This window comes from Coloeus monedula (genome assembly GCF_965178545.1).
Source record: "Coloeus monedula genome assembly, chromosome: 4".
Taxonomy (NCBI): domain Eukaryota; kingdom Metazoa; phylum Chordata; class Aves; order Passeriformes; family Corvidae; genus Coloeus; species Coloeus monedula.
The window spans coordinates 69046698-69072461 of record NC_138784.1 but is presented as its reverse complement, the minus strand read 5'-3'; the positions used below and the strand labels follow the sequence as shown (position 1 = coordinate 69072461).

Sequence of the window (25764 nt, the reverse complement as noted above, 5' to 3'; positions counted from 1 at the left end):
TTCCTTTAGTTGCACCAGGCTTGAAATTGCCTGTGGGAAGCAATGTCACAGTATCAGAAGAAATAAAAAATCTGTTGTACACCAGAAGAGGGCAGGAGCTGCAGCCTGTATGGAGTTCCCTCAGCAAAGACCAATCCCACCACTGGCTTTAATGCATCTTTAGATGCATTCATATCCCCATTTAAAAAAACACTGTTTTGTCTTCTCCATAGTTTATCTCATTTTCTGATTTGTGATAACTGTGCCCAGCGAGGTCACACATAATTCTTTTAGGAAACTTAATTACAGTCTGTGATTTTATTCATTTAGCACTCAAAGCTTTCTCTCTGCACATGTGCTAAAATTGCAGCAGAGAGCAGTCACAGCTCACTGGTGAAAATGATCCTGTTTGGGATGTCTCCAGCCCTCTCTGACAGATTTTCCTCAGTCTGATCCACCCTGTCAGACTGATGTAACTCAAGCTCTGAATTATGTGTGTTGAACAGAGGGGAACTGAAGTATGTGCTTAACATTTAACACGCAGATTCACTGATTCATCTGTTTTAAGGCTGAAAGATATCAGATGGATCATCCCCCTTGAGCTGCACAGCACAGGTCAGGGAATTTCAATTGCTTTGCTGATTTCAAAGGTGACAATTGCCTGTAAAATCAGCAGTTCATACAATTGCTAAAATTGTTCATTCGGAAGCATTATGATATTGCTCTGTAATTTATATCAGGCATCTTTAAAATACACTGAAATACTGAATTTTCAAAAAATTATGGTAACATTGATTTCTTTGGCCACCCATTTATTGAATTTCTTTTTCTGTCCTGTAAAGGTTGGGAGGTGGCTGGTGATCACATCCAGAGTGGTGCAGGAGGCTCTGACAATGATTATCTTATCTTGAACTTGCACATCCCAGGATTTAAGTAAGGAATGGGATATTTTTTCATCTATTTTGCATTTATTTCAGTTCCTTATACCTATTTCACACTATCCCAGGGATGATGTGAGTCTTCCTTTCTGAAGTGGAATAATGTAATAAGTAAGAGACAAGGGGAAACTTAAATTTTATTCCTGTGTCCCCAGTTTGTCCATTGAGGCAGGCAAGTGTGTAAGACTTTGGTTTTTAGCAGTGTTTGCTTCAGTCCAAGATACAGCCAGTTGACTGTCTGGAAACTTAGGAAAGATGTTCCTATCCCTCTGTTTCTAAATTATTCCACAGTAACCAGCTAAACCTGCCATGGGGTGGATACTGGTGCCTGCCCTAAAAGTATTTTAGTGAAACCTAAGTTACTTTGCCCTTTGGCTCCAGGCAGCCTGCACAGTCTGTGCTTCCCTTGGAGCCAGCAGGGAGATGCAGGCACTGCAGAATAATGGGAATCCCACCACTCCTGAGCCCTCAAACAGGATTAAATACCTGCTTGAGGTGCTTGTGTCTTTGTCAAAAGAATGAGCTTAGACTCCTAGCTCACACCAGGTGCTGAATATTGAGATAGATCAGGTGTGGAAGATGAACCTCATCCTCCCTTCGCTGTATTCCAGCTGAGGTAGGTGCAATTACATTGGTGTAAATCACTTGAGGTATGTGATGCATTTTAATAATAAGGTTCCCTACCAATATGGTCAAATTTGGGTGTTCATTATAAGGAGGGAACTGTACCATAAAGAACTTAAGATGCTTAAAAAATGACCCTGCTGCACCCAATACTCAGTGCAGAGGCACCTGCCGTTCTGCAAGGACAGGTTTTCTGTGACAGGACTTTGATGGCTTCACCCTACAAAAGGGAATTTGAAGGATTGACTGCTGCCTGTCTGGAGAGCACCATGTAAATGTTTTGTTCCTTCTCTGTTAAACAGACCTCCGACATCAGTGACAGGAGCAACTGGGTCAGAACTTGGACGGATTACTTTTATTTTTGAGACCATCTGTTCAGCAGATTGTGTGCTGTACTTCATGGCAGTAAGTGAGACCTCTTTCTCCATGACTGAGGACTCTGCCTGCTATTCCACATGTCACTTTAATACCTCTGCATAGGTGTGATTAGTTGCACTTGGTTTATTATGATTAAGCACGGCATTAGTTTAGTACCTGCAGTGCCCTTGCAGGAAGGATTTAATGAATGACCTAGTAAAATTCCTCCATCATGTGAGTTGTGAACCATTCCTGGTTATCTGTTTATTCTAAAAGAAATCGTTGGGCACTAAGGAGCCAATTTTCCCCCTGTTAAACTGACTGATGAAATTATCAGTGTCTCTTGTGCTGTTGAGTTAGCATGGAGTAACAGAGTGACAAGTCGAGATGTGGGACAGAGGGATAGGAAGAGGACAATTTGGAAATTTGAACCTGATCCTGTCAATGACCTGGAGGATCAGTAGGGCACCAGACCAATGTTTGTTTGAAAGTCCATCAGTTGAGGAAGGCAACTGGATCTGCAGATCCCTTGCCCCTTCCATTGGAAGGGGAAGCTGGTTCTTTTTTGTATTTAGTGGCTGTGTAAAGGAACCAACTCTTAATTTAAAGAGAATTGAGTGAAAATTTAGAAGAGTCTGAAAATTTGTCAGTTGTGCAAAACAAGTATGTTTGCTTTATTAAGTGTTAAATGAAATTGTGGAGTCCTTTTAATATACTAATTTCTATATCATTAAACACTAGTGCTTAGTGTAGTATGACCATACTTTTTGTTGTTCCTTTTTTTTTGTAAAAATTATGCCCATTTTGTAGGATGTTAATCGAAAAAATACCAATGTGGTGGAATCATGGGAAAGAAGTAAAGAAAAACAATCCTACACTCACATCATCTCCAAAAATGCTTCCTTCACGTTCACCTGGGCCTTTCAGAGAATAAACGAGGGCCAAGATGTAAGTACTTCTTTGTGTATGGGGCTTTACAACACAGCATTCTTTGGACATTCACTGCCAGAACTCCTGCCCTCTGTTGAAGCTCACAGGTTTCTCAAAAGGGGTGTGTGGCTCTCACCACAGAGCAGCCCCTGGGAGGCAGCTGTGGATAAACAATCCATGAGGAAGGACAGAGCCATGGATAAGTTGATCCCTGAACTGGTGCACAGAGATGAGGGTAGTGTCTCAGTGCCATGGTGTGATGACCCCGGGGTGGTTTCCTTGGCTCTCGTTCCAGAGCAGACAGTTCATCAATGACATGGCCAAGATCTACTCCATCACGGTGACCAATGCAGTGGATGGAGTCGCCTCTTCTTGCCGGGCCTGTGCCCTGGGCTCCCAGCAGTCTGGCTCATCCTGCGTGCCCTGCCCACCAGGACACTACATTGAGAAAGAGACCAGCCAGTGCAAGGAGTGTCCGGCCAACACCTTCCTGTCCATCCACCAGGTGTATGGCAGGGAGGCCTGCATCCCATGTGGGCCTGGCAGCAAGAGCACCAAGGTACCGAACCTGAGTGTTTCTGGGCGATGGGCAGACAGTGTTTATTGGGCTGGAAGCTCTCAAAGGGCTGCTTTAAGTGCTTTCCTACAGGCATGTGCCTTGTGAGCACTGGAGTATAGTTATAACCAATGAGCCCACTCTTCCAATGTCACTAGTCTAGTTTCTGTTTGTACATAATAATATAAAAGTGACAATATCAGCTCAAAAAAAGGTTCATTTCAAGAAGACATACTGTGGGCAGTGTACAAACAGGGCAAGCATATACGTTACTTCCACCAAAACTATCCCAGATGCCTGCTCTTTTAAACTCAGGGACTTCCTCAGCTGGATGATGCTTCTGGGCCTCTAGAAACCTGTAACAAGTTTCTCCTTCATGAAACTGTAAGCATAGGTAAACATTTATCATGTTCAAGGAGCTGCACAGGTACTGGAAGAATGTGTCCAGTTCGTTCATATTCTTCCTGTCTTCAACTGAGTTCATATCCTGCCCTTGTTTCTTGAGCTGTTTCTTGTGTTTCCTTTACAAAATGCAAGTGTAAGCAAGGCCATGTTTTGGTCTGTTTACTGGGCTTTAAGCTGGAACATTGGGATCCTAAAAGCACCCAGAACAAAACAAAGCAAGAAATTGCATTCTCTTGGCTAATGCAGCAGATGACAGGAAAACCAGGCTTGGGGAACATTGCAGTCCTGATACATGATTGCAAGGGACTGAAACTGGAATTCTCCCAAGGGAAAGATCAGTTATGGGAATAAGAGAGAGTTCCCCTTCATCCTTAACAAGGAACGCAGTCCTGTCTGCACCCGTGCTTTAACTCCTAGGTGAATGTTTTTCTGCTGTTCTGTAACTGCTCTTTAATGGATGCCTCTGCTTTGCAGGACCACTCTGCATGCTTCAGTGACTGCCTGGTGTCCTATGTCAAGGATAACCAGAGCCTGAATTACAATTTTAGCAGCCTCAGCCAGGTGGGCTCATTGATGAGTGGACCCAGCTTCACTTCCCGAGGGACCAAGTTCTTCCACTTCTTTAACATCAGCCTGTGTGGGAATGAGGTGAGCTCAGCTGGCATTGAGGGTTGGGAGGATGAGCCAATTTGTTGCCTGTGTTGATGCTCTGGGGTCACACTGAGGTAGGACAGGGACTCTGTTTTAGCTGAGTTGTCACCAATACTGTGTAAACACATCTCTTTGGATCTTGCTTTGCAGTGCAAGAGGACTTTTGAGCAGCCAAGTGATTTTCCAGAGCAGAGATGACAGTGGTTTAGGCCATAAATAATGCTCAGAAGAAAATTCCTGTCACATCCCTTTTCTTGGTTCTTGTGCCTTTGAGTCACTTGCATCAGAACCCTGACCTTTGTGTGCTGTCACCAAGGAGCTCAAGTGAAGAGTCTGAGTCTTTCAGCTGGCAACTTCTTTCCATATGTGTCCCTCATGGCTTCACTGGAGATGTATGCAGAGCCCCTGGTCACCCTGCTGTCTGCCAGTGGCCAAGATGCCCAGGTGCTGACTTTGCAGCCTTGGACAGTGTTAGAAAACTTTGTTTAGTCTGTGAGTTAAACAGGCTCTGCCACAGAGTCAAGATTTCTCTGTCTGGGGCTTGGACTGAAACAGAGCATGTTGTCACACACATAAATTGACCTTTCAGAGCAGTACCAGTGTTTGGCAGTGTCCCATGAAAGCCAATGTGTGTAGTTAACAATAATGCTCAGCCCTGTAAAGTTCTGAAGTCTTTCTCCCATGTAACAAAGGATTTGCATGAGTTGAGACAAATGAGTAGTCACATTTCTTTACAGCATTTTGCATACTTTTAGGCTTCAGTGTGTGTTTAATTACCACCTGGGATAGAGCTGCTGACAGCTAGATCCACAAATGTACAGATATGCTCTCTCCTCTGTGGGTCTGGTTTTTACTTTTCCAAACTACTACAAAGGTACTACAGTACAACTAACCATGTGATTAGGTGGTGAGTCCTTGATATTTTGTTAGGAAAGCTGAGTCTGGTAATTTGTCTTTCATTCCTGTTGCTCTGATTCTAGCACTGATCTTGACATGTGACATTAAAGCAGTCTTGAAGGCTATATATCTATTTAGGGATTTCATGTATTTGTGCTTTGAAAATATTTTATCTGGATTAAATCCCAAATAAACAGGTATTCTACAGTATATTATTTAAAGGCAAGGGAAGTAGGGTTTTCCTTTGCAAGCCATTTTACTATGCTCTGCAAGTAAACACTGTGCTGTCAAGATAAACAAAGAGGAGTGCTCCACAGCACAGATTTCTGATCAGACACCTGCCAGAGGTGACATTGTATTTGAGTCTGTACAAGGCTTTGATTGGAGCTTTGACGATGGCACAGTTTGTTGTTGTGGTTTGTCCCTCTTATGACAGACACATAGAGACATCAACTTATCATAAGGTAAAGGAATGAATCTCATCCAGTTTGCAATCAGGAAGTTTGCAATCTCTCCCTTCCCAAACTTTTTCATGTCTTACCAACAACCAACGGCTTCTTCCTTTTTTCCTGATTGTCCACAGGGGAAGAAGATGGCAATTTGCACTGACAATATCACAGATGTTACTCTGAAGGACATGGTTGCAGAATCAGAAGATTTTTCCAATTTTGTGGGAGCTTTTGTGTGTCAGTCCACCATCATCCCATCAGACAGCAAGGGTTTCCGAACAGCCCTGGCTCTGCAGTCCAACAGCCTTGCTGACAGGTTCTTAGGTACATAGTTTGTCTTTTGCTTGTTGTGGTTGTGGATGTATTCTTATGTATATTAGGGCTTCAGAGTAAATCCTTCTTGGCTCAGCCCCTGCATTACTTTGAGGGAAGAGTGAAGGGGCAGCCCAGGATCAGTCTCAGATGGTTTCTGAGCTGTAAAGCAGCTCTGCGCAGATGCCACTGTGTTTTGCTGATGTTTCAGTTCAGCTGATGGCTGGAGGAGAAGAGTAAGGGCTGTGCCCATTTTTAGTTTTCTGTTTCTGTGTTACTCACTCTTCCTTGTGCTTGGTCTGGTGGGTCCCACTGTGCCTAGCATTTCAGCACAAAAATCTGGAGAGTGTAATTAAAAAGCACTGGGGTTTTTTTATGTTCCGTACCCACCTCACTCAGGGTAAGACCAATGACTGTGATACTCACATTCATCCAAGTGTTTCTGCCCATGCCAAGATCCCACTTGGGCAATTTCACAAGAAGAAACGGATGTGGGGACTTAATTAGGCAAGGAATCAGGAGGCTTATGGGAGCACGTGGCTGTGCACATCATTAAGTCTTACATTGGTCCAGCTCACAAGTTCCCAGAATCTGAGGCCAGATTAGACAATGAAGTCATTTGGTCTGCTCACCTATCCATTACAGGCACTGAGTGCTTGTACTTTCCCCTGGCACTGAGCCCAGAAACTCATGTTTGACAAAAGCACATCTTTGGAAGAACATTCAACCTGGACTTTTAAGACTGCCAGAAATAAAAGTTTTGCCACAGTCACTGGTATTTTTTTTCACTGGTCAAACACTGTCTCTGTGTTCGTTTTTAAAGCAGACTTGTTTCCTCTTTCAACTTCCCTGACTTCAGTTTTCAGCTCTTGCTTTTTGTTATTCTTTCTCCATATCACACCTACATTTTCCTTCTTGAAGAAATATTTTGTGTACTGGAATTGTCACAGCCTTCTGACAAACTAAGCAGACAAAGTTCTTCTAATTGTCTTGCTATCATGTATTTATCTTGAGCATCTGAATAATTTTTGAGGCTCTTTCTACAGTTTCTGTAACTTTTTATACTTAAAGCATAGAATGAAATAGTATTCCAGTATTTAATTTTCTATAATGGCAATAAAAATCACTTTTGTATTTGGAATCCCTTCATCCTTCTTTTTCAAAACTCATGGGATTTCATGATGGCTTCTTGGATCTGATGTCCACTCTGGATGTTTTTTCAAAGTTACAGTTTCCATGGGAAAATCTCTCTTTCTTAAGACTGGCCTTCATTTCTTGCTGTACTTGTCATATATTTAGTTTGTTTGGGACCATCTTCCCAAGTGAACCAAGCAACCAAGTTGCTCTGTATTTTATTTTTAATCCTCTTAATCTTTGTCTCATCTACACACTTTACCAGCATGGATTATACAGTTACTTGCAGATCCCTGATGTTAATCTTGCATTTTCACAGTTCAGTATCAATGCCCAGACAAGCCTGGAGACATCCCATGGCCAGATAATTTTATAATGACTTAGCTAAATAGTTTTTAATGCAGAGTGTGCGCTTAATTGATAGTACACTGCTAACTTTTTAATTAGAATCTCGTGGTAATTAGTGAAATACTTGATAAATTTACATAACTTTCTTTAGCAACCAAGTTCATCAGCACTCAAGGAATGAGATCAAATTTGTTCAACAAGAGAGGTTCTCCATAAATTCATGTTGCCTTTCACTCATTGTGTATCTGTCCATGAACTGAAACCCATTTTCCATTACCATTTTTTTGACTCATTGTGAGAGCCACATTGTAATTTGGGTCACCATATCCCCTCTCCATGAGTCTTTTGACAATTCACTGTCATCAAAAGCTCTGTTAAAGGTCACTCTTAGGTATGGGTTTGCTAGTTCACAAACATTCATTCCAAGTAGATGCCAGTATTGTCTCCTGCCACTGAAGGAATGAGGGCAGTCATTGACTTGGAAAGCAAGGAGATAGTCCTGTTTTTTCCTAATACAAAGAAAAGATATCAAGCTCTTCTGTTGCCTTTCTTTATCTCAATTGCTAAATTTTAAAATAGTTGAAGTTTGCCTTTCCTAACATAAGAAGCATGTGGACCTGCTGGAGTGAGTCCAGAGGAGGCCAAAACATGGTCAGAGGGCTGATCACTCCTCCTATGGAGACAGGCTGAGAGAGGTGGGGTTGTTCAGCGCGGAGAAGAGAAGGCTTCAAGGAGATTTTAGAGCATCTCCCAGTACCTAAAGGGGCTACAAGAGAGCCGGAGAGGAATTTTTTACAAGGGTGTGTAGTGACAGAGCAAGGGGGAATGACTTCAAACTGAAAGACAGTCGGTTTAGATAGATATTAGGAAGAAATTCTTCCCTGTGAGGGTGGTGAGACACTGGCACAGGTTGCCCAGAGAAGCTGTGGCTGCCCCATCCCTGGCAGTGTTCAAGAACAGGTTGGATAGGGTTTTGAGCAACCTGGTCTAGGGAAAGGTGTCCCTGCCCGTGGCAGGGGGGTTGGAACAAGATGACCTTTAAGGTCGCTTCCAACCCAAACCATTTTGTGAATCTGTGATTCTATGGACTGTTGCAAGAACAAGTGCAAAACTTCTTTTCTTTAGTCTTTCTACCAGTTTCTGACCACTACCACTTTTTCTTGTTGTTCTAGAAATTTTTAACTCCCTAGAAGTATGCAGCGCCATTTGTACAAATCCCTCTTCTGAAATGTTGCAGTGGAGCACCAATATTTTCTGTCTTCTTTTGTTCATGGGGTTGAAAGGATCTCTAAGAACTTTGGTTTCTAGAATTTTCCTCCTTTTCGGCTTTTGCCCAAAATCCATGTAGTTCACACACCAAGCTATCATTTGTTCCAAATTTTGCCATCAAGGCTTGCCTATGATTCCATAATCCTTCTGAGTCTTGTTATTTCATTTCCCACAGTACTGCAAATTGTCATTACATGATTTTGAGGCGTGAGTGTTATACATTCGAGGCATATTCTCTGAGTGGTTGCATCAGATCTCTTCAGCAGTCCTTTTCCAGCCTAAATTATTTTATGTTTCTTTAATATCCAACGATTGCTTTAAATTAAAGTAAAAGAGTAATAAATATTTACACCAGTGTTTTATTAAATTTTTCATTTTGCTATATCTACATGAGGAAATCAGACTGTATGAGGAACATATATATCTGCAAAGTTAAGTTAGAAAAAAGTGTGTGTAATGTATAGTAATGCTATTAAGTGAGATCCACATCTTTCAGACTGAGGAAATACTACACGTAAAACCCTCAAAAATCCATTCATAGTTTGCTCCTTGTTTTTTTTTTTCTTTCTCACATTTTAGGAGCTACTGTTGAAACAATGCTGGAAAATATCAGCATCAAGGCAGATATGTTTCCTTCCTCTCCAAGCAAAATTCCGGATGTGCATTTCTTTTACAAGTAGGTAAAAAATGCTGCTTATTGCAATGTCTAATGTCTTCATTTGTTTAAAGGAAAGCAAAGCTGTGAGGGGGAAGCTTTAACTCACCTTTAATATTTATCACTTTAATCAGTATCTGCCTGATATTGATTGACATGTTGAAAATCATCTTATAAAATCAGCAAGCACTCTTTACTCAAATCTAAATTATGCTTGATCTGTAGGAAGTGATACCAGAGCTTTGATTCATCCAGATGCCACTTTCAGTGTCCTGTTACTTCCCATATTTTCTCATATATGTCTTTGAAATGTCCACTTCTGGTTGCGTATTTTCTTTCACTTTCATTTGTGTTTACTTTGATGCTACAAAAAAGACGTAATCAAGATTAACAGTAATTGTTTTGACATGCAGTTACTAGTATGCTTTTCCTATTCTTCACTCTTCTCCGTAAAAAGAATCCCTCAGTTTGGGTAGGAAGTAGCTCAAAGATCAGCTCAGTTCAGATGTCTACATGCTGGTCTTCATGTCAGCTGTGTTTCTAAGCTGAGACTTATTTGAATATAGGACTTTGTATAACAGCACTTTATGCTTATGTGAATACTTGAATTATGTATCTGATTCTGCAAACTGAACCCCACACCAGTGACCCGGCTTTGAGCATGCTATGAACTTGGCTTACAATGTCTATCATGCTGGAGTAAGATTTTTTTAATCCCCTTTGCCCTGTGCTATTTCAGGAAAGTTTGGTTCTCAGGTTGCAAGGCCAGGAGTGAGCCATCATAACCTCTCCAGCAGAGTAACATGCCAACCACAGCACCTGTGATTCTCCTTTTCAATTGTTCTGTTCTGTTTTGTGGGAAAGTTTAGTCCTTGACTCAGCAGATTTCAAACTAGCTAGAAGACCAGAGCAGTTCCCAAAGTGGCATCTCAGAGCACTTTGAGATTTAAATAAATTGGTGAGGCCTACCCTGATTCTGTTGCTCTTTTTTTTTCTTGTCAACTGGCAAAGTCAAAAGCGCTGTGGTAAAGGGTATTTCATTAATATTGCAGCTGCATGAATGTTTACAGACCTATGAAAGAGCAATATCCATTTAATGTAGTGGAAATGTGTTGCTTTTCTCCTCTTGTTTGACATTAGGTCTTCAACAGTGACAACCTCCTGTGAAAATGGCCGCGCCACTGTTGTGACAATGAGATGCAACCCCAACAAACCAGACCAAGGAGAGCTTTCTGTGCCCAGGTATTTCAGTCTTTGTGTCCTAGTAGTGCCAAAAAGTCTTTGCTCCTCGGGTAATCTTTACAAAACTCATTAGTAATTTTATATTGTAATGTAATAAAAATGAGGAGTGCTCTCTCCCTCATCAGTCACTTGTTTCTCCTAGGTGTCCATCACCTTCCAGCAGACCAACTGACTGTGTTTAGGCTGTGTGGCAGGTTGTTCTGAGTTTAAAGGCAAAAGAAAATGCAGTGATGTTTTCTTGTCTTCACTTCTCCTTTATTTCAGTTCCTTATTTTAATCACTGGCCTCCTGATTAGAACTGCCTAGTCGAGGCTTTGAGAGGTAGTTTTTCTTTCTTGATCTACAGCAGTGTCTAGGGAAAATTATTTCTTTGGGGACTTGAAAATCTGCTATTGCAATGCTTATGAGAGCCCTGTCTGTCTATTTTATGTTTGGGATATATTTATTTATGTGTTTCATCACTGTATCCTGGCCACCTTGTACCACTTGTGTTCAATTTGCCTGACTTTTTTTCCCTTCAGCCTGATTTGAGGGACTTTAAAAGCTTCTTTCTTCCAAAATCCTGTTTATGCCTGCATAAACATAACTTCAAGCATAAGCATAACTGAAAAATTATGAAGGAAAAAAAAAGTAAAAGAATCAATTCTATTACTTTTTAGCAACACACTGTGATTCTTCAGAAGTTCCCTTCAACACTGATAATCCTCCTCTTTGGTTATCAAGGCCCATTTTAGTCCATCTGGATGTTACTATAAATCTGCTAATTGCCCTTTTACTCATCCTCCTTCCCAAAAGCTAAGTCCTCTTCCCAAAAGTTAACAGTGTGAGAAGTGTGGGATGCTTTGATCCCTGTCCCTCTCAGGACACACGAACTGTGCTTGCCTGAATGAAGGCAAAGTAGAGTCTACTTCACAGGTGAAGTGGATTGATTGATTGATACTTGAACACCTTTGGAGATGCTTACCCCAGTTTCTGAGGGACCTATCACACTACAAATTATGCTGGGCAATAATGCACTGTCTGTCAGCTGTGGTGTGAAAATTCTCCAGTTGTTCTTCTAGTACCATAGGATAAACACGATGTGAACTGTCATAAAGCATCAGTAGTGAGATGAACAACCTACCTTGCTTTTAAAAGTGTGAGCATGGGCAGAAATGGCACACAGCTGACACATGTACCTTATCTCAGTTCATGTTGACTTCTCCTCTCCTATCCCCCTTTGATTAGCTCAGCAGTCAGCTGTTTTCACACAGTGAGGTATCAGATATATGTCAAATAATGTAGCTCCTTGATCCTCCAGGCATGGTGTTTAGTATCACATGAAGCTACAGTATAAGATGAAAGCAGCTGAGGAGAAAGGTCTGTCAGTGCTCTTGCCATGTAGGCTGGAAAAATGCTCTGTAATTCACAATTTGAATTCAGAAATTCAAATCTAGATAAGCCAGAATGGGCCTTTTAGAGCTGGGGATTTTAGTGCTTCAGATCAGGATATCAGGTTTCAAAATGATATGGAACAACACAACTTTAAATGCATTTTTCTGCATGAATATATTTCATATTTGCATGACCAAACTTCTTGCATGGACTTTTGGCCATTGCTGCTGTTAGACCTGATGTGGTTGTCAGTAACAAAAGCTATGTGACTGTCCTGCCACTGCCAGTACAACTTTCTTCTGCAGGCTGAATACAAAATAGGCCATTAGTTTTTTCTTAGAGTAAGAGAAGCTGTTATCTCTTCATTAACTGGTGAACATCCTTCTAGTAATTAACCATGACAGGACAAGTCCATTCCATATGGACTAAATCACCCAGACATCATTAGAACAACTACAGGAACCAGATAGCAGCATTCACCTGGAACAGCCACCGTGTGCAGGGGAAAAGTGATGGAGGTGTATACTGGTGAAACACTGGTGTAAGCCCTCCCCTCCCCTCCCCCTGTCAGGAACTGAATTGTTATTTTAGAGCTTTGATAGCTCAACACCTGTTTTCACTTGAGAAAGCATTTTACAAACTGGGAAAAATTCTTCCCCCAGATTCTTCCATCTGCTGACTTGATGGATGTTTACCCATTTCTCCTACTTCCCACTCCCAATCTTCAGCAGCAGAATGTGGATGAGGATGCAAACCCCAGAGTGTTTCTTTCATAACTGATAACTGAGCTCTGCTCTCCTCATAGCTCCTGCCCCGCGGGCACCTGTGATGGATGCACTTTCTACTTTGTATGGGAAAGTGCAGAAGCTTGTCCTCTCTGCACAGAGCAAGACTACCATGAGATTGAGGGAGCCTGCAAAAAAGGATTTCAGGTACACAACCCATGTCTCCGAGTCAAGTGGGCTCATTTGGGTATAACTTGGACTTTTGTTGAAATTTGGTGTGCAAATTGATACGTAAATACAGGTAGGGTTGGAAGATCTCAGCCCAGGCTCTGAGCTGGCTTGGATGCAGGCCGAGGGAGGAGCTGTGTCGGGACTCAGGAATGTTTGTGCCAATGGTAGTGTGGTTCCTGGAGGAGAGCTGGCTTGTGCTGACCAACTGTGTGAGTAAGGATGAGAACTCTCAATGCATTCATACATGCAGGCCAGTTATTTCTGAAGGATGGAGTGCCCAAAGGACTTTGGTTCTTTAATAGCCATAAACATCAGGGGCAGGCCTGGAGAGGTTTCCAAATTTCAGTTCATAAATTCATCTACTTGCTTGTGATGTTTTTGCTTCTACCTTCTCTAGTCAAATATTAGGAAGTCCTTCCACAGGGTCAAACTGTCCTGTTGATCAGGAGCTCCTGTGCAGGCACAACTCATTCCCAATAGCTGTCCAGTCCATACTGAGCCATGTGGAGAGCTATATGAAAGAGGAAATCCTTTTGCCATGCCTGAACCTGCAGGCATGAGCAAGGGGATGACTGATTAGACAATATGACTTCACCTAGAGTCTGAAAATCCGAAGGATGTGTTTTGGTTTGCTTTCATTGAAAAGTTATCTGATCTTTCTACCTCAGAACAGCTTGTTTTCTCTAAGTCTAAACAGTTCTCTCTTTTCCTACAAGCAGCTCACTTTTTGGTGTTATCTGTTTGAAAGGAAACCTTGTATGTGTGGAATGAGCCAAAGCATTGCATCAAAGGAGTTCCCTTGCCAGAAAAAAGGATGAGCACTTGTGAAACAGTGGATTTTTGGCTTAAAGTTGGAGCTGGTGTTGGTGCTTTCACAGCCGTTCTGCTCATAGCCTTGACTTGCTATTTTTGGAAGAAGAACCAGAAGTAAGTACTGCAAATTGTATTATATATAAAAGTTAGCTAAAAGCTTGATGGAGTGAACAGAAAGACTTCTCCTGGATCTGACTTTATGACACTGTTGATGAGAAGTACCCTGTAGGATCAACCCATTCATACACCAAGGTGATGTTTCTTCTGTCAACAGTGGCTATAAAAAATCCTGGTGAGGAAAGTATAGAAAATCCACAGTAATTTAAATGGCATAATTTCCCAATAGCAACTGTCTTTTTAACCCTTGAGAGTTTGAAGTTAAGTTTAGGTTCTGAAGCAACACGGCTTTCTCAAGCTCTGAAGACCAGAAGAGTATCTTCAGTCTAATTAGTCCCTTTCACCTTGGTAAAAAATTAGGTTCTTGACCATATGGCTCAATTCTATTTTGGTTGTTGCCCCAGACAGCACTTCTTCATGCAGGAATCCCTCTCAACCTACTTGTGGTCTTTTGGGAAAACATGGTTTCTTTTATAAGAATAAAGGACTAACTGGAGAGTAAGAGCTCAGTGTATTGTTAATGTTATTTTGGTTACATATTTTTAATGATTGAAAAGTATCTAATTTCTGCTAAATACCTCAGAAGTAACTATGTGGGAGGACTGCAGATAATCTAAATAACAAAAACCCTGAGTATGGGGCATTTGAGAAAAAATCCATTCCTGTGTCTTTGTATCTTCAGGCTGGAGTATAAATATTCCAAATTAGTGATGACAACAAACTCAAAAGAGTGTGAACTGCCAGCTGCTGACAGCTGTGCTATAATGGAAGGAGAAGATAATGAAGAAGAAATAGTATATTCAAATAAGCAGTCACTGCTGGGAAAGCTCAAGTCCTTGGCAACAAAGGTGAGTAGTAATTACCAATATTAACGCTAAAAATAATTATTACCTTTATTTATTACTGGATGTGATGAGTCTTTGATGCTAATTTCACAGCAGTGCAGCCTCCCACGCACACCTCATCCAGTCCATAGTGATCTGCTGAAATCCACAGACTGGATAAAATTAAAAAATGTTGTAGAGTTTTGGGTAAATGCTCCTTCCTCCACAAAGAGATTTCAGCAGCATTTTTTATTGCATGGGTGACACCAGGAAAAACCAGCTAATGGCAGAGAAAATCTCTCTGCTCAGAATCCTCACAGGCACCTCCATTGCTGAGGCAAACCAAGCTATTAGACATACAAAAAATTAACACTGGCAACACAGGCACCAGCCAGCTGCTTGCAGCTCACCTGGGCTGGCTTCATGGCTGACTTGAGAACCATAATTTTGAGTAGGATTCAGCTGAAGAGGAAGCATCAGCTTCAGCCTGTTGTCCAATACAACAGCCTCCTCCATTTCAGTGGGAAGCAACACCAAAAAAAGCATTTTTTTCTGCAGTACATGTGATGTGGATTGTTGCATGTCTGAATTGACAGCACCAAAGTCTTTGGTGTCCTTTGAACATTTCTGAGAGGAGACACAGAGGGCCATCATGGTAGATCCCAAAAGCACTTTGGTCTTTGTTCCAAGTGCCTTGAAGTCTGCACTATGGGAAGGGTAGTGTTGTCTTTAAGGGATTGCAGTGGGGGCATCTGTTATGATCAGGATACAGGTGAATAACATTTTCCCTTTCAAACAGTTTTGTTGAAGTGAGTTTCTTAGAAAGTTTCTTAAAAGGAGGAACCTTTCTAGGAAGGTCTCTTAAAAGGTCATAACAAAAATTTATTTTAAAATATTGTACTCTAACTTGTTGTCCAAATAATATCTCAGAATGCTGAATTTTGAGATTTTTTCCTTATATGCTTTTTTTTTCTTTCTGTGATTGAGTGCTGTGTAATTAATACTTGTGTGCTGCCTTTCTTTTCCCTTAGTATTCTCTTCTATTTATTATTTTACTTTATTTATTAGACTGATGTCCTCTTGCTACACTCTACCTGCTCCCCAGATATCTCTCCTAGGAGAAGTTACCATTGCACAGATAATGTGCAGAACTTTCCCTTGACCCCAGCCTGACTATTTGTCCTGCAAAATCAATATTGATCCTTGTGGAAAGGGGCAGAAATTCAATATTAATTCTTAATTCAATATTGAGAATATTGAAAATGTAAATAAAATCAAATCACATCAAATTTTCTGGTGATGTTGCAAAAATAGAAGCAAGCTCTAGTACTTCAGTATTGAGACAACTTGAATGCCTACTTGGAGATCTTTAATGTTCCTGTATCCACTGTAGCAATCTTCCTGAGTGTTCTCTCCTTTTTCAACAAGCCTGTCAGATATTTCTAAGCTTGTTCTTTTTTTACTGCTAGATAACAATAGCTGGCAAACTCAGCTTCCAGTACCTCATTAGCTTACGTAGCTCTGTGTCCTGTATCCCTGCAGATAACTCAAATTTGTTACATATTTATCGAAAACTAATGTTATAGACATCACTTCTCATTTATGCAAAAGATGAAGAGGGTCATGTCCTGCTACATATGCATGTCAAATGTAGACAAAATATGGAGGAGAAAAAGGGAGAAAAAGGAGATATGTAGAATGAGAGAAAAAGAAAAATCTGCAGCATCCTAACTGTATGTTCAAGCTTCAGGCAATGGCGTTTCTCCAGCTTGTCACAAAGATATTAGTGGGTTTAAGAACCCAAGGGATTGAGAGCTAGGCCTGTAATATAGAAAGGGATGAGTTATTTTTAATGAGAAGATAGAAGTCAAATAATTACAAACCTGTTTCAGATTGGAGGCTGTTCTAGTTGTGTCTGTTGTCTCCAGCACAACAGTACCAGGTTCTTCAGAGCACATACTCTGCACTAGACTAGCAAAGGACAATTTCTCCCTTCTTTCTCACATCTGCACCAGGCAGTCCTGATCTGTGTGGGGTGGCTTTAGAAATCAGATTATGAAAGTAGTTTAAAATAGTTTCTAAACTATTTGGATGTGTATGTCCACATTTCTTGCTCGCTCTGATGCCTGCTGGCCAGATGGCCTAGGCTGTCACCCAGCAAATGGAAACAGAGAGAAAACTCAACCCTCTAGCCCTGATTTGCAAGACGACAGGTGATCTGTAGACTCTTTTTGTCCTGTGGGTGCCCCAGAGGAGGTGTTGAGATTTGAACCCAGGAGCAAGGCCGTGGTGTTCACACTCACAGACTATGCTTCAAGCACTTTATATATTGTAGGAAACACATTAATAAGTGATAATAACCATAGAGATGATTACCTTGCAGTTCCCCAGCTCAGACAACCTGTCCTGTTCTATGAATATGAAATGCAGACTTTCCCTGTACCCTCTAAAATAAGTACCATGAACAATAGCTATAGAATAATTTTATTGGTTTTGCAAATTTTTACAGAATTAGTAATGTTGTTAAATATTAAAGGGTCAAACTGTGCCCTTAATTACTGTTGTAAAAATAAAGTGAAGTTTTTGGCAAAGGATATTGAGAGGAGAAGTGATTGTGCTGACTGCTGGAGAGATTTTGAGGAAACCCAGTTGATGGGAACCTGTCTTTTCCATTGCAGGAAAAGGAAGATAATTTTGAATCTGTTCAGCTGAAATCTTCAAGATCCCAGAATATATGAAGAATTAATGCTGCCTTCAAAGAAACAAACCTAATTTCTATTTTTACAGGACCATATTTTAAACATATTCTGGCACACATTGTAGTGGTGATCTTGGTGAGGAATGCTTGGCCATTTAGGAGGAAAGAAGACAGGAAGCAAAACAGAAAATTGGATTGCCTTACCATGTGATTGAGTACCTTGCCAAAAAACAGAAAGCAGATGCTTGGATTCCATACTGGGAATGAAATTCAACTCAGGAAGAGATATACATACTGCAAATAACATTAATTTTTTGCGTTCACCTGGGCATCACTCAGGCATGCCATATGATTTATAGGTACCTTTCATTTCCTTCTGCCTCCTTCAATGCATATTGCTAAGAAATGATTTTCAGAGAGGCCTGCAACCTCCTGCAAAGGTTGTGTGTTGTTGTTTACTGGCATAACTGTGAGTCTCTCTTGAACTCAAAATTGTGAATGGTACTCGGAATGAGCCTCAGGTGAGTTTTGAACTTTGGAAAATACTTCCGATTTTAATGGTTTGAAGGTTTGGATGGTCTGGGTTTACCTCTAATGCAAGAGGGAACAGTGTTGCACCTGCAAATTGAGCCCATTCTGGTGCCTAAGACATGGCCATCAGGGCTGGGGTAAAACCTAGTGCTGTTAAATTTAAATGTGGTAACTGCTGTTGTGTGAATTGTAGGTCTGGGCCCATGAGTTTATAGGCAGTAGCAGGTTCAAAGTCTATAAAGAGATGTAAAGTGGTACCTACAGTGCAAGTTGCACTTGTCCCTCTCTGTGGAAGCTTGTCCTTTCAAGAGACATCTTTGGCAGATTCAGTGTCCTCCCTTGGGTGGCATACATGTCATCTTTCACAGGGCTGGGAACCAGCAAAGCCTGAACTCTGGAGGTATGGCAAAAATCTCCATTTTTGGGAATCAGGGATCAGCTTTGTCAGTTGTGAGGTTTCTTAGAAATACTCAGACTCCTTTATTCCTGGGCCCATGCAAGGAAGGAGGGAGGATGGATGGATGGATGGATGGATGGATAGATGGATGGGTGTCCAGCAGAGCTAAGCATGGGTTATGTGCTTGCACAGCATCTAAATGCATTCTGTGTCAGTGCAAGTACCAGCTCTGGAGGAAAGGCACAAAGCAGTGCCTTGGAAACTGGAGGCTAGGTGGACTTTTCCATAAAATCAGCCACATTATAAGCATGTGATCTTCATAATATCCACAGTAATAATTTCCTGAAATTCCCACTGAGGTCGAACTCAAAGGAATCTGAAATTTAGGCAAAAAATATTTGAGTAAAATTATGCAAGACTTGTATAGAGCCAGAGAAAATGAGCAACAATTCATGTATTGACCTCTGGTCAGACTCCTATTTTCATTACAGCAAATTTGTGTGAATTGTGGAATGCATCAAAACCAGAAAAGAGACATGGGTAGAAATGGTCTTTTTACTATAAGGAATATAGATTTTTGATTTTATATGACTGAGCTAGGTCTATCAATAAAAGAGGGCCCACTTTTAAGTAAAATTTAAATTAAACTGAATTTTCTGCACTCTAAATATTTTATTATACCCTAGATGTGGACAAAAATTTTATGAAGTTTAGATTTTTTTTCATTAGGGAAAACTCAGCTCAGTTATTTTATAGTTCCAGTGAAAGAACACACGCTTTACTCTTTTGATGGGAGATCCTTTAGGCATCTTAACTGAAGTGGTGTACATTTTCTGTTGGTCTTAAAAAGGCACTTCACTTTCCCAGCAAAGATTTTTATGGGGTAATGTTGAATGTATATTAAATACACATTCCTTTTTGTATATTTTGTACCATTGCACACTTATTATTGTACATTGTATTTGTTGTCATGATGTCATTTATATATGGTTGTCAAAGATGATATGCTCACAGAGTAAATGGTTATGGCTTTGGGATTTCAGTTCTTGGATCTTTTATGATGAGGGTTTTTATGTTGTTGATTTTTATTCAACTAGTGTGTTGTAGCATCAAAGATATATATCTGATGGACATTCATAAAATAAAGTAAAAATATATTTGAAATTTTGGACTTGAGATGTTTGGTGGCACTGCAGCCTTTCCTGAACATTGCAGGTCTTCAGTCATGAGTAGAGCTTTTCACTGCCATCAAATTGCATCTGTCTACATCTCCTTTAGTTTTTGCCCTTCTCTCTCTGTATGGTTTCTCAGCCACAATTACAGTTCATTCTTCCCAACACTATTTCTTTTTTCATCACTGGACCCATATCTCTGTAATGCAGAAATGCCTTAATTTTTATGAACTGTATTTAATTTGACTTAATACCACACAGGCTTCATTTGGTTCCTCTCTCTTTCCATTATATTTTCCAAATAAAATGGAATGGAATTTTTTTGACAGTTGTGACAGACTTTGCTGTATGACTCTTAGCTCTGCTTCCAAATGGTTTGTCATGATGTTACTGAACATTCTCCCAGGTAGTCTAATGGCGAATCTGGTACAGTGCTAACATAGTGGGATGCAAACAAATAATGTGGACTTTATTTACCTTAAAATAAGAAAACTGCATTTCCCAAAATTTAAGCAAGTATAAACTGAAATATTTGAGCTGACTTCTACTATTCTTTTCTTTCTATTAAAGATGTAGTAGAGAGGGGAAGTTTCCATTTTCCCATGAGACAAATTTTGGAAGCCTTTAACACTTCACTAAGAAATCAGCTGTCTGTGACCTCTAGTGCTCTGCCAAAATATACTTACAGCAACCTCCCCCTTTTCTTCCACATGGAATCACATCAGAAAACTTATTTGATGCCATAAACCAATGTAAATCAGTCTGTTATGTGTTCACTTGATTAAACGGAATACATTTTATTGCTGCATTTGCATGCTTTTCTTTGAAATCTGGAGTCAAGCAACTGAATCTCTTTGAGGATTAAGCACATTTTAGTGGTGTCTTTATAAATAATTGGCAAACTAGCAGAACGTCATTGTCTCAGATTTGACAGTGCTTGCTAGGGGGGAAATGCACAAGGAATGTGTTCTAGCTTGGCTCTGATTATGTTGGTTGGTGTTTGTAATACAGAATACAATTGATTAAGGTTTGGGGAAAACTACGTGTCTTAGAGCCACATTGCTGAGTAGCTGAGTAGCCACATAGCTGAGTAGCTTCAATGATCTGTCATCTGTCTTGTTCAAAGAAAGGATTTGACTATTTGTTTTTGAAAAATAGATTCTGGGATTCTTTGTTAGTAGAGGGAGAAAAGTTTGCAGTTTTTGTCCTTTTAGAGCCAGTAGTATCCGTAAAATCAAGGTTCTTAATTATAATCAGAGAGCAGCAGGTGTCACCTTTTAGGAGCCAGGGGCTGTTGACTCCTCTCCAGCAGTGACCAGCACAGATGCTTCAATGTAAGAGTAGAAGCAGCTACAATTGATGCTGACACACCAATGGGGATGACATTTCCTCCTCAGCAAAGAATGCTGCTGGCTGTCCCGTATCATGAAGCATGGAGGACTTAAATAGCTATTGTAGATAATGTAACAGGGTATGATCTTAGAAAGACTGAATGTTTTGGGTTGGAAAGGACCTTAATGATCTTCTAGTTCCAACCCCCCTGCCATGGGCACACACACTTTTCACTACACCCGGTTGCTCATCCAGCCTGGCCTTAAGCACTTCTAGGGTTGAGGCATCCACAACTTCTCCAGGAAGCACATTCCAGTCCCTCATCACCCTCACAGTATTTTCTGCTAGCACGAAATCTAAATATCCCGTTTTAGTTTAAAACCATTCCCTCTTGTTCTATTACTATCTGGCCATATAAAAAGTAAGTCTTTTATAAGCCCACTTTAGGTACTGGAAGGCTGCAATGAGGCCTCCCCAGAGCTTTCTCTTCTCAGTGGTAACCTCAAGAGAACTCTTGTGAAGTTCCGCTTAATCTTTGGTGGTGTTCTCTCGTAGTCTCTCCCCTTGTGTGCTACTTTCACTGAATCCCTTTGTTTTTATTTCTTGAAGACTTGTGAACGGTGCTGCTTTGGTAAAGTAAGGGGAGAGGAATGGAAATAAAAGTAAGTCAGGCTCATCCCAGAATACAGAGTGTGTGTCACAATGTACAGTGACAACACCAGTCACCTGGCTGGATGTGCCCACCCTGAATTAATGCAGCAGGAACGAGGGAGACACAAGAATTGAGTTGATCATAAGCTGACATTGTGTTTTGGTTGTTCCTCTGGATCTGTAGAGTTGGAATTCATCAGGGAGAATACTCTAAGGTCCCGTGTACTGTGAGGCTGCTGCTCTAACAGTACCTAAAAGACACAGCAGCGTTTTGTGACGTTTATTTGCTACCCCATCCTTCTCCTCTTGGAAAACCAGCCCAGCCTGGCCTTTTCTTCTTGCAGTGACAAAGCTCAGTTTTGCCTGTGTTTATGTTGCTGAGAAGCTTTGAGGTGGCTCTGGATAAACAACAACTGCCCTTTGTCTTGCAGACAGTGGGCATTAATGAGTAGGCAATGGCACCATGGACATCGGACTGCATTTGGTGATGAGTTAAGGGTTTGTTTTGGTCTCCCTTACTCTAACTGTACTAATTGGGTGAAGGATTGCAGTGGAAATCTCCTTAAACAGAGCTGAAATTTCTGGGTGTGGTCAGGATATTTTGGAATCTTTTTTCCTGATTTTTTGAATTTTTTCCATTCAGGGAGAACGTGATATTTTTAAAATAGGTTTTGATGTTTCAGTTTGAAAAGACAATTCATTTTAAAATTGGTTTGGCTATGAGTGAAACCAGCTGTGTTCAATTAACTAAGGAAAAACAATCACTTGAAGAAAAAAAAATATTTTGGTTTTCCATAGTAGACTTTGGCCTTGCTTTCAAACTTCATTAAAGCTTTAAAAACCAAACAACTCTTCTAAATAACCAAACCAAACCAAACTATGAAAAAACACACCCAAGCCCATGAACAAAGATGAAAAATCCCCCCCAAAACCTTGTTTATTTCAGATTGACCTGCAATAAACTTTTTGAGTCTTATTTTTCTATTCTGCCAATAAATAAAAAGTGATCAGTTTTTCACAAACTTTTCTGCAATTGTGATTTCTATCAGAGAGCTGAGGTACTTGGAACTTACGGTTTCTGAATAAAAAATGAAAGTTTTCTTCAGCCTCCAGTAAGGCACTGTAGACGCTGGCTTAAGCCTTGCTCTCATCCACAGGGTTTCCTCGGATTTCAGCCTTTCACTCCCGAGTGTGCAGGGCTCAGAGCAGTGTGGTGACTGTCAAGGCTCACAGTCAAGGTACTTGGGAGGAACTGTGCCAGGACCCGCTCTGCTTTGAGGTGAATTGCTCAAATGGGAGCAATAAAGAGACTGGAAAAGGTTTTTACTCTAAACCGAAGTTTTATGTAAATGAGTACAAAAACAATAAACTGTTTTAAATAGAGAAACTAGAGTAATTATGTGAGACAACAGCAAAGAAAAAAAAAAAGTGATTCCCTTTCTCAAAAGGTTTTCATGCCAGAATGGTGTGGAAAGTCTCTGCTTTGACATTTTCGTTTTCCATCCTGCTATGCTTTGAAACTGGATTACTTCATCAGGCAATACCAAACAATTTGCATCCGTGGACAAATAATGGAAAGTAGTGAAAGGCTTTTAAGACAAAGCCAAATAAAGTACAAGAATGTCAGGGGCATTCGGTGGGGCTGGAACTCCAGAGCTCTGCATGTTTTGGTTGGTTTTTTTTGTATGAAAACCCCACAAGGAAGTGGCTTTCAAGCCAACTAAGTATTCATAGCAGGTGTTCAGACACAGACACTGGGTCATTTTCTCAATAGTGCTATCGAAATGAATGAGAACTCCAGCACAGTGAGATCCTCACCTGCTGTAAATTAACTTCAGTAATGTCAATTTAGATTCTGGGGCTGGAATTCATCTGACACAATGCCTTAATTTTTAGTGCAAACTCTGTGATCTGAGCAAGCTGTGCTCGCCTTTATTTGGAGAGATTCATCCCTGCCTAAGTGTCTGCCTGAGATAAGCCAGGGGAATTATGTCTACTTCCCTCTGCTGAGTACAAAGAAAGAAGGGGTTTACAATCTCAGATGCAGCTATTTACCTAGGCCTTGTAAACAATGAGTGTTAGATGAGGTGCATTTGACCCTGGTTGTGGCTTTCCATAAAAATTGAGAAGAAACTGTCATTGGCCTAGGCATTTTTAAGAGCTCCATAAAGCTGAGACGTCAGCGTTATGGTCAGATATTCTGACCTTTTGTCACACTGTGACCAGCCTCTTAGTCCACAAAAGAGCATACCAAAGCCAAATGAATGTAGCTGCCCAAACTGAGGTGCTTTAAGAGGTCTTGATTTAGAATGGAAGACTCCCAGCCTGTTACAATTTGACCCTGTGCCCTGCATCAAGGTGGGAAACAAGTCTGAAACCTTAGGAATGCCAGAGGTTGTGGAGAGGAAGAAGCTGAATGCAGAGCTCTGCATGTAGGGCGGGCTGGTCTATGTCTATTTTGGGGAAAGCCACAGGGATTCCTGTTCTGGACAGCTCCATTATGTAGAGGCTTAAATGGCTGCCTGTGTAGCCAGTCATGGAAGTGTTGACATCAAGAGGTCTTTGCTGGTGGACACATGGCTGTTTAGAAAATATAAGCATCTATCTATCAGTAGGAATTTTAAGAACCTTCATCTTTAATTTTTGCATTCCAAATAACAGCTAATTCCTTTGCCAGTTCAGCCCTAAAGGACTTGCAGCTTTCCAGAAATGTGTGAAAACATCTGCAAGTGCAGGAGAATTGGACTCCAGAGAACATGTACATCCCACACTACGTATCCATAGTGTCTGACTTTCAGGCCTCGCTGCGTTGCCTTTGAAGTCAATGAGAATTTTGCTATTGACCTCAGCTGGAATGAGATCAGTGGGAACAAGCCCTTAGGTAAATATGCTCAGACACATTAATCAAAGGTGTGTTTGTTTCCTTAATGACTTTTTGGACCTGGCAGAAGGGAGGATTTCAGACTGTTTCAATAGAGTGGGAGCAGCTTTGAGAGTGCAGTTTCAAAAGCCAGACTTTTAAGGTATTTTGCAATTGTCTAAGTAGGTGGTATGTGTGTCTTGAAGCATTTGGTTTGAATGCAAAGGTCACCCCAGAGACATGTGTAAATGTTTCCTGCATTTCTCTTTTTTGACTCTCTGGTCTCTGTGGTACTCCAATTACCTTTCACAGCACTGTTGATGCAGACAAGCTGAACCAGCTTTGTTTCAGCCGGAGATATTAAACAATTAAACAGTCTTAGCTAATTTTCTGACAGATTTTCTTCCAACCTAATCTAAATTATCTTTGTTTTTATATGCTACCAATCTATTGTGTGCATGACAGCATTTAGTCATGCCAAATGAGTGAACCAGGAGTCAAAAATTTTCTGCTAATATCTCATTAAGATGAAATTAGGCATTTTCACTTTTGGAAATTACATTTTAATAACAACAAAAAAAAACCTGAGGTGCTTTAATAATGTGGGAGGTTTTTTTAAGAAGAGGGAATTTTTATGTGACCTTGAAAAAGCATTAATCATAAGCACATATATTGTGATATGGATTTTATAACACAGGTACAGACCAACACACAAATACCTGTGTACACACACTCCAGACTTTTTATCCTTTTTACCTAACCTGCTCTCTAGAAAAATGTAATGACCTTGAGAGAGTAAGAAACAAAAATGAAACCATGCTGAAAAACTTTTATCTTTTTATTATTGGTGCCTTTACATTAATACTGCTGTTTTGTGCTGAGAAAACCAATCTGTTACACGTAAGGTAACTGTAATATACAACATAGAAATGCAGTCTAAGTTAATTACAACAAGGAGCTACAAAAAAAATTCGTAGGAAAGAAGTCACCTAACATTGCAACTGTGCTTGCAACAATCACTCCCTTACTGCAGGACTATGCACATTGTGAACCATGGTTATTTACATGTCCCTTACGACCGTTAACAACAGGAGGGCTAAAATCAGTCTAAAAAGTTCCAGAACGTCACTATATACTGTACAATCCTCAAAAATAATTTATTACACTGTTTCTAAAAAAAGGTACTAATTTTGCTTGGATGTCTTTTGTTTTCTGGTGTTTTCTGGAGTGCACAACATGTGCAAAATTTTGCCTAACAGTCTAAAAACTCAAGAACTGAACCATGAGCCACAA

At 40.5% G+C, this 25764-nt stretch overlaps 1 protein-coding gene across 1 annotated transcript in view; it reads left to right on the top strand.

Annotated features, from left to right (window-relative positions):
- ELAPOR2 (endosome-lysosome associated apoptosis and autophagy regulator family member 2) overlaps positions 1 to 17819 on the top strand; it is a 30335-nt gene extending 12516 nt beyond the window's left edge. Inside the window, exons 9-20 of the mRNA XM_082280299.1 lie at positions 822 to 912; positions 1844 to 1946; positions 2709 to 2846; positions 3124 to 3387; positions 4264 to 4437; positions 5921 to 6110; positions 9429 to 9525; positions 10645 to 10746; positions 12926 to 13052; positions 13825 to 14003; positions 14689 to 14854; positions 17509 to 17819. Of these exons, the coding sequence (XP_082136425.1) occupies positions 822 to 912; positions 1844 to 1946; positions 2709 to 2846; positions 3124 to 3387; positions 4264 to 4437; positions 5921 to 6110; positions 9429 to 9525; positions 10645 to 10746; positions 12926 to 13052; positions 13825 to 14003; positions 14689 to 14854; positions 17509 to 17568 (1691 nt within the window). The 3' untranslated portion in view covers positions 17569 to 17819. The remainder of the gene's footprint in view (positions 1 to 821; positions 913 to 1843; positions 1947 to 2708; positions 2847 to 3123; positions 3388 to 4263; positions 4438 to 5920; positions 6111 to 9428; positions 9526 to 10644; positions 10747 to 12925; positions 13053 to 13824; positions 14004 to 14688; positions 14855 to 17508) is intronic.
- The last annotated feature ends 7945 nt before the right edge of the window (positions 17820 to 25764 follow it).